A 9,575-nucleotide genomic window follows, 5' to 3' on the forward strand; every position below is an offset into this window, starting at 1 on the left:
TCGTTTATTGTATTTTTTGTATTACAGAATGTTTTAACTTATGTAGTCAATTTTTGCTTTATGGCCTCTGGATTCTGTATCAGACTTAGAGAGATTTTCCCCCACGCTAATAGTGTAAAATATTTAGCCAAGTTTTCTTTAGCATTTTTATGTGTTCGATTTTATATTTGAATCTTTGATCAATCTGAAATTTAATTTTCGGCATAAAGAGTAAAGTATTGATCCAACTTCATTCTGATTGCTTGCTGGGAAATTATGTTGGCAGTGATCCAAGGATTCCCCAAAACTAAAAATGATATCTCTTGTGGTTGATATTCCTTTTTGTCAGGCCATATTCACAAGTTGTCCTAGACAACTGAAATAGAAATATAAGTTGTGGAAATATAAATTTATGTGTGAAGTGAGGTATGTTCAAACAACATTGGGTGATGCCAGCAGCAATCTTGGCAAGGAAATGATGGTTCAATTTTCCTCCACAGAGTGGTCTTAATTTTGACTGGGCAGATGGCACCAAATCCTCCTTCACTTTTTGGAAAGATGATGAGTCACCCTTTCTGGGTGACTGTGTTTTTGCTGACACCAATGGGCGCTGGAGTAGCATAGGCTGTGAGTCATTTCTGCAAGGTGCTATTTGTCATGTACCTACAGGTAGGTTCAATTTTATCCAACTCAAGAAATATGTATTATGTGCCTACTGTATGCAAGGCATTGTGCCAAGCAGAAACTATGAAGAAGAATAGTAAGGAGTATCTACCCTCTGGTAGTTGATGTACAGGCAGGTAGCTGTAATACGAGGCAGTGCTACCAAACAATATGAGAAGTAGCAACTGTGAGCATTAGCAAAATAAAGAACACATCATGTCCCCTTGAGATGTAGAAAGACTTCTTGAAGGACATGACTATGAAAATTAGCCTTGAAGAATGGGTGGGATGTAAACAGACCAATGATGGGACATGGAGGGGCATTCTGAGCTGAAAGGTTGGGCAAAAACATGAAAGGAAGAAAGGACTGATCATATATAAGGCAAAGCTGGTGGGGAGAGTGTCCTGCATCATAAGTTCTAAGAAAGGGAGAGGTAGGAAATCAGACTAGAAACATGGGTTAGGAGTATGTGTGGATTACCTTGAATGCCAGACTGAGGGTTTATGTTTAAGTCAAGGACTAGTAAGATTCTAGAGTCATAATAATAATAATGGTAATAATATTTATATCTATATGACATACATATTTATATGTTAATAACATTTAATTGCACTTAAGCTTCACCTGGCCCAACCAGGTAAACTTTATTTTAAAGATGAAACAAACTCAGAGCATTAACTAGCTTCTTGAAGATCTCATAGATGTCTATCAACAGCTCCAAGAGTAGAAATAAATATCCTTGTTTTCTGATGTAATGTTTATCCCATTATACCAGATCTCCTTTCCCTTGATTGCTGTGATATACGTAACACCAGTTGTTCTTTTTTGTAATCTCATTTAGTAAAAGTACATTTATTTTTTAAGTTCTGAATACTATAAGTCAAGTAGCATGCACATTATGTAACTTCAGATCAAGACAATTCAGGATAAAAATGTAAATGATAGCCATATATATTGGAAGAACTAATTCTGCTTCCAAAACACCATAAAAGTTAGCCTTCTCTTTTCAATAATACTGTGTTTATTGAGTGTTTAAGAAGCATCAGGCACTAGTTCATTTAAACTTCTCCAATTTTAAGCAAGATGTTCTTAGTGCCCTTTAGTAGATAAAAAACCAGAGTGTAGAGAGGTTAGGTATCATGCACACAGCCACTCACCTAGGATCTCAGGGTGAATGTGTCTGACTGTCATGCTTGCCCTCTGAAGCAAAGTCCACCCCAAATTTCCCTGAGTTATGTGTTATGTTTTATGTTTTGTTATATGATATGATATGTTATAGAATGTATTATTTTCTCTAATAAGTTGATTAGCGGGTAAGGGTTTGCTAAATTTGTAATATTTAGCACTGCATGGAACACATTTTGTACATATGGAATTGCCTTTTGTCAGCTTCATTCAGCTGCCAGTATTTCTATGAATTATATCCCCCAATTTTTCCAACCTTTAGGATACTAATTGTAAACATAAAAGTTAGCTGCCCTCACCCTGGCAGCACCCAAACTAAGCTTGTGAAGCTATGCATTACTCTACCCCATTAGGTAAAGATTATTTCTGCCACAAATGCCATAAAGTCCTAGTTCTGTAATCATTTAGATTAAATCCACTCTTCAGAGTACTGCCATGAAAATCTCATTACATATATTTTTCTTGGTCTTTCATAACATATAATGCAATGTTTATCTCAACCTAGCCACCACATTGAAATCATAACTGATTTTTGTTTATAGAAATAAGACCATTTGGACACCCAGAGTTGTGCTCCGAAACATCTATTCCCTGGGTAAAATTCAAGAGTAATTGCTACAGTTTTTCTACAGTCCTAGACAGTAAGAGTTTTGAGGCTGCTCATGAATTTTGCAAAAAGGAAGGTAATTCTTTTGTGATGGTAAAATGTTTTAATGTGCTCCTTCTTGATATTTCAGTAAACAATGTGTTTTTTAATTTGTCTGATTATTTAGTAACTTTAGGAGGAACAGCAAAAACAATCGAAAAAATACTGTTGGATTTGCTTTTGAGGGGGATGGCTAATATGTGAAACTCAATGTCTAGTACAGAATTTGAAAACCTAAGATTATGTCTCAGACTATTGCACTGTCTCCAAAAACTGTTCCTTTTGAATGCATTTAAATTATGAATTTTTAATGTTCCCTTAAAATTAATATTTTGTTTCACTTCTTAAATATAAGCTTGTATCTTTTAAGAAATATGGTTTTACTTTAACATTTTTAATCAAAAATCACTTACGTACAATGGAAATTTTTACTTTTCAAGGCCTAAGCTTTAAAAATTATGGTATGGGAGACAAGTTTTAAATTGTGTTCACATGTAAAAACAAATACTTGTTCATTTGCTGTTTATCTCTTTTACAGAATCTAATCTTTTAACAATCAAGGATGAAACTGAAAATTCATTTCTCCTAGAAGAGCTTTTTGCTTTTGGTTCTTCTGTCCAGATGGTTTGGTTGAATGCTCAGTTCGATGGTGACAGTAAGTGATTTAGGTAAAAAAGAGGAGAGGGCATAAACAAATCTACAGTGGTCAAGGTTGATGAAACTGGTATCTATGAACCAGAAAACTCTCTTTGGATACATTTGCTGTGAAAAAAATTGCACAAGTCTTAAAGCCATTTCTTTCCAAGACAACGTTACTAACCCTTTTCCCTGCTCCCTTTTTTCCTATGGAATAACCCCAAAATTCCCCAAATGACAACAAACAAAGAACAAATTTATCTTCATGAAGATGCTTGGCTGGACACCAAACCATATTTACTTGAAAATATTCTGGGTTCCTAAGTGTTATAAAAGCACAATAGAGTTATGGAGGCATTTCAGTGATAAATTATGCTATTAGAATCATTTGCTACTCATAAAAACCAGAGTTTGAAACCAATGAGAGCATGGTATTCTTTCCTTGATGAAAATGGTTATTGAAAGCACTTGTAAAGAAAATTATTTGAATTGGTATGGATAGATCATTACAGTGGTGCACCAAGATGGAGGGTGGATCCACCCTGACAAGGAGGAATATTTCAATCATTGACATTATTTAGAATTTCTAGCACATGGTGATAATAAAAAAGCTGACTCTTAGTTTTATTGTTGGTTCTAAATCCTTTTCAAACAATGCACCCCTTTATTGCCTAAACACGGATGGACTTTCCCATGGCCCCCACTCTAGGTACACGACTGGCTTGCTATTTAAAGAAACTCACTGTAAACGTCTTTCAGAAAGTGAGCCATTTTGTGACGATATAGATGTTAGGACTTCAAAGGATTTTTTCTCTGTTGATTAGTTTATTAAATGATTTCTTTGAATTGTTTATGATAATATAAAATATTTCAAAATTAAAACTTACATTTACAAAAATGATATTCTAAGTGAGCTAAATTACAACAATATATCTAAAATAAATAGAGATGTTCACAATGCAACTTTACCAATACCTACCTTCTGATGTTGAGTTCATGTCTGTACTTACTGAGTTGACAGCATCAGATAAGAAGAGAACCTCATTAAATTTAGGGATTGCTTTTTATAGTTCATTCCAGTCTTAGGATATTTGATAACAATGCATGTAATTATATTTTCCCACAGATAAAACCATGAAGTGGTTTGATGGAACTCCCATAGACCAGTCAAACTGGGGCATTCGGAAGCCAGAGATGGATAACATCAAACCCCATCTGTGTGTTGCCCTGAGAATCCCTGAAGGAATGTGGCAGTTATCCCCGTGTCAAGAAAAAAAAGGATTTATATGTAAAATGGAGGCAGGTGGGTAAAGTCAAAGGGTAATTCTTCCTTTTGATTTCACCTTTTAGCATTTAAAGGTTTTAAAATCCAAGTATTCAGGGAATGTTCAGATAGAGTCTAGAGTCATTTTGTTCTACATCAAACAAGTCAGGCAACACTTCGGCTCCTTCTTTCTCTGATATGAGGAAAAAGTTGTTATAAATCAACTCAAAGACTATGACTTTCTTGTGTCACTCTAGCTGTTCACCTAACTGAAAAAGCAGTTTACCTCAAGCGAATAGAGCTAGAACTCTAAACCAGCAACACTCATTTTGGCAACTGCTACTCAGAAGTCTTCAAGTTCATCTTTGGTCTCAAGAAATATAATCTAGGCCTAGGTATCCTTGTGGATAAGCAGATGTGATTCTCTGTTGTAAGTCATAATATGTTATAAAAGTCATATTACAACTTCATCTTGAGCTACATAGTATGTGGTGATAAAAAATAATAATTTTAGAAATCTAAGCCACAAAATTCTAATGTGTTGCAAATAATAGCAGAGATTTTTAAGATAGAATGTTAATAAGTATCATTAACAGCGGGAAGGTGTTTATAATAATCACAACAGTTTCTAGGCGTCAGTATTAAAGATAGAGGGATTATTGTGGCCTGGGCTGCTGGAGAAGGCTTCACAGGGGACATGAAGCCTTGGAATTCCAAAAGACGATGAGAATAAAGGAAGGAAGGCATATTGGACAAATGACTAAAGGCAGCATAACTAAAGGCAGCAATCAAGAGCGAGCTTAGATTGGAGTGAAAGGCTCATGTTAGATGGTGATGGGAATCAAATTGGATGGTAATGTAGGATCCATTCACAGAGGGTGCAGCAGAAAGAACTGAACTTCATGGTGAAGGAGACAGGGACCCCTCCTACGTGCTCTGTGGACACTTGCAGTGGAGTCTCATTCATCTGGATGTAAAGGGAGACAGTTGTAATTTTAGTGATAGAACTAGGAACAAAAAAGGAAGGTAGAAATAGGAAAAGAGAATCATCAAAACTTGGTGACTAATTTCATACTGGGAAAGAAGAAAAATCTGGTAGGTGTGGGCACCAATGTTTGAAGTCCCAATAATGTGAATATCAACTCTGTGATAAGCGACATGCCCAAGTGATCAGTAGCTTTTTGTAATATATAGGATACCTCTTTCATCCTTCACAGCAACTTTCCAAGGCAGTGGAACAGATAGAATATTTCCACTTTATAGACGAGAAAAGTATTTGTCCAAACTGAGGCTACATCAAAGATTATACTCCAAATTTTCTGACTATGTGCTTCTTCTACAGCTTCTCACTGCTTCCATCCTGAGAATAAATACTTTTTTTAAACGGTTGTTTTTCTTAAAGAAGTATCTTCGCATGCATACATATACAATAATACATGTTTTAAATTATATTATGCAAAATTATACAATTATTATTTTTAAATTGCAAAAACAAGTTTTTTTTTTAATGTGGTTTTGCTACTGGTAACAATGTCAATGTTGCTTATAAGTCTATGAGAGGAAATGGGCATGAGGATTGCACCAGTCACAAACCCTTTACTGATCTTCCTCTGGATCTCAAAAATAGCAGAGTTCAAATTTTGAGATATGGTGTACTTGTAAGAGATACATTTTTACAGTAGAAAATCCTCAAACAGGAACCCTCTAACTTTCTGAATGGAGGACTTATTATTAATTTCCCAAGATTTTTGAGATCATAAAGGTGAGAAGATGTTGATTTTTAAATCCTTGCATAAAGGCAGGGTGGTTTACACTGCTGGACAAACTCCAAAGCAGATCCCAACAAAACTCAGTTTCTTGCAGGTAGGGACCATCTTTTAATCACATTTTTATTGCAGTACAGTTTTGAGACTAGATGGGTATTCTTCAGCTTAAAAAAAAAAGCAATATATGTATTTGTTAGCACTAATGATGATTACTGTAAATCAGGGGTCAGCAAACTTTTCTTGTAAAGGGCCTGATATAAATATTTTCAGCTCCGAGGCACGTATGGTCTCTGTCATGCTGCCATTGTAGGATGAAGCAGACATAGGTAATGCATAAGCGAATGAGCGTGGCTGAGTCCCAATAAAGCATTAGTTATAGAAACAGGTGCCCAGATTTAACCAATGGGCCATAGTTTGCTGAGCCCTGATAAAAGTAATGACATAATTTTGCAAAACTAAAAGAAAATTTTCATCTCATATTTTTTTTGTATTTGATATTAGATCTTCACGCGGTAAAGGAACATCCAAGAAAAGGTATGTTTGAACAGTAGATAATATTTTTATTTTTCTTAGATAATAAAATAGAAAGTAGCTATGTGACGGTATCTGTCTTATTTCATTGTCATTGAAGTTTTCCTTTTTTTTTTTTCATCTTCTTTCAGCACCAAGTCACAGCATTGTACCTCTTGCCGTAGCACTGACACTGATAGTAATTCTGGCAATTTCCACACTTTCCTTCTGCATATACAAGCACAGTAACAGTATCTCTAGGAGACTTGAAGAGTTTGGCAATCCTTACTATCCTACAACCAACTTTAGTACAGTACATTTGGAAGAAAATATTCTCATTTCTGATCTTGAGAAGAATGACCAATAATGATGAAGTCAGAGAATGCCACAACCATGAGGACCAGTAAAGAAGACTTAATAGGGAAGCCTCCTCTGTGTTTTCCTTTACAGATCAGATGCCATCATAACGTGAATTGTGTCACTATTTTTATTATTCTTAAAGTGATTACTGGTTTTGAATTGTAACCAAATCATGTTGATTTATTCACTTCAACTGTGATCTATTTTTTAAAAGGGGAAATTACACAATGGTTACTATTCAGAAAATAATAACTATTAAAAGAAACTCCCTACTGAAAACTCTCAAACCAACGTGAATAATAATTTTTGCATTACTATGTTTCTACCAAAATTTGGGGGGTAATTTTAAAATTAAGCTGGTATCTATTCAGACATTTACTCACACCCATTCTACTGAAAGAGAGAGAGAAGAAGCAAGTCAAAATTTAAAACCTTACACTTACATGTGATAGGAAAAGGAAAAAGCTTCTAAGAAGTTTCTTGTTTGTTCTTAATGTAATTTCTTTAATTCAGTTTTAACAGCAGAGTTTGGAAAATACTGATTTCTAAGCTCAAAACTCACAGGTCCTGGGCTCTAAACTAACACTTAGAGTGATGTTCATTTTTATTAGTTCTTACTTTTCAAACTAATTACATAATAACAGTCTTGGTTAGCAGCATACTTTCATAAGCAGCCACATCATGTGGCCCGAAACCTTCAATTACTAAATGACTACTCAGTTTGATAGTTAATAATACCTTATAGATAAACCTAAAGGCATTTATTGAGTTTTAATATTGTTAAAACTCATGAGTTTTGTTAAAAACTGAAGGTATAAAATAACACTCCTAACAACCAAAAGATATAAAATGTAACTTGAATTTAAAGGGGAAAAATTGAAGATCTGAATTACAGTTCCATTAGAACCAGGTTAGAGAATATGTTGAGAAGTACTAAATAAATTACTCTCCAATAGTAATCTAGATACCTTTGCTGTATCAATGAGTTTATTGGGGGTGTTCTACTTAGTAAGCTATGGTTCTGGGAAACCATCTCCATTCATGTTGGACTAGTTAGTGCAGTTGTGAATAGTGATTAAAAGTATAATACCGTACATAAATTTAAAATCAGATCCGATCTTTCTTCATTAATTTCTTAAAGAAAAATGACTTTATCATCAATATTTAAAAGTTTACTCATTACAGAAATGTTTTCTGAGTTCCTATTAAGAACCAAGCACCGTTCTAGAAATGCTGGGGTGAGCAAATCAATGAGATCTGCGTTTTCATGGTATTTACTTTCTAATGAAGGAAAACTGGCAGTAAACCAATAAAGAAATACATGAGTAGGAAATATCAGATGATTACGAAAATTAAGTAAGATCTCGTGATAGAGAAAAACGGGAACTCTCAGGGCCTCCCTCGAATGTGTATTTTAATTATTACAACCAGCCGCCTCAAAACTGGTGGCCACTAGTCACAAGATGGAGCTCTGGGAGAAGGTATGAATAAACTTCTAAGTGGAAAACCATCATCATTAGAAATACAATTTGAAGAGCAAGCCCTAAGAATGAAGTCCTTGTGGCTTGAAACAGTTAATATAGCTTCCAAAAGCAGCTCTTGGATACTGCTGTGTAGTTTACACACTGGAACAATCAACTTCCATAATGTTTTTAAGTTTTGGAGCTTTATTTTTTCAAAGATATTATACGATGTGACAGTTGTGTGTTTATGACTCAAAAAAAAAAAAAAAAAATGACTGGCTTGAACTAACCAGATGGTATAAAAGCCCAACTTAACAATCTGTCAAGTGAAATTAAAGTTCTGTTCTTTTCTGTGGACTTGCTAAAAAACTGCTAATCAATTATCCTTTCAGTCAAGGTATATTGAGGTGAAATAGTCACACATAACAATTTGACAAAGTATGTCATTAGTAAAGTGGTTTTGCAGAAAGAAATTGTGCTGCTTGTCAATGCTCTCTACTTTGGTACTTAGGATTGAGCCACATCTCCAGAGACTCTGTCCCCATGGACAGACCATGAAGTCCTTCACATGACTGGAACTTCAGAAATAGAAAGTACTGAAATATTCTGTTTTACCCATATATGTGCACTTTAAAAACATTTTTTCTACATCTATTTTTAATCTGAACTAGATTTCATAGATACAACATGAAAAGAAAAAAAAATAGCTGGGTCACAGACTCATTCACATATAATTAATGTGTTCCCTTCTAAAAAAAAAACAAAATCAATTATTTTCTGTGACTCTGGGTAATGGAAAATCTTGGATATCTTGGGCTCTTCCAGCTCCAAGGTAATGTTCTTGTAGTTTAAATACTTGTTCTATTGAAAGTTCCATTCCCTATCCAGGATATATTAGATGGTCTCTTTAGATAAACATTAAGTCTTTTGGAGTTTCTTTTTCCTCCTCAAAATGGTAGATGGATATACAAGAACTTGTTACATCCTTATGGGAAATAGAAGGTAGTAACTGACTGTGGATGTGTGTTTTCTGGTATCCACTGAAGGTAGTTGTCTGGCCCCACTCCTGGAAATTCTGCTGGCATCTGCTATGAAGTATGTA

The 9,575-nt window shown here is 34.7% G+C and overlaps 1 protein-coding gene across 1 annotated transcript in view; it reads left to right on the forward strand.

Annotated features, from left to right (window-relative positions):
- Nucleotides 1-8,745, forward strand: part of PLA2R1 (phospholipase A2 receptor 1) — a 90,076-nt gene extending 81,331 nt beyond the window's left edge. Inside the window, exons 26-31 of the mRNA XM_023528484.1 lie at nt 480-648; nt 2,371-2,511; nt 3,013-3,129; nt 4,237-4,413; nt 6,642-6,674; nt 6,803-8,745. Coding sequence (XP_023384252.1) covers nt 480-648; nt 2,371-2,511; nt 3,013-3,129; nt 4,237-4,413; nt 6,642-6,674; nt 6,803-7,017 — 852 coding nt within the window. The 3' untranslated portion in view covers nt 7,018-8,745. The remainder of the gene's footprint in view (nt 1-479; nt 649-2,370; nt 2,512-3,012; nt 3,130-4,236; nt 4,414-6,641; nt 6,675-6,802) is intronic.
- The last annotated feature ends 830 nt before the right edge of the window (nt 8,746-9,575 follow it).

This window comes from Pteropus vampyrus, unplaced genomic scaffold (genome assembly GCF_000151845.1).
Source record: "Pteropus vampyrus isolate Shadow unplaced genomic scaffold, Pvam_2.0 Scaffold2, whole genome shotgun sequence".
In the NCBI taxonomy this organism is placed as follows: Eukaryota; Metazoa; Chordata; class Mammalia; order Chiroptera; family Pteropodidae; genus Pteropus; species Pteropus vampyrus.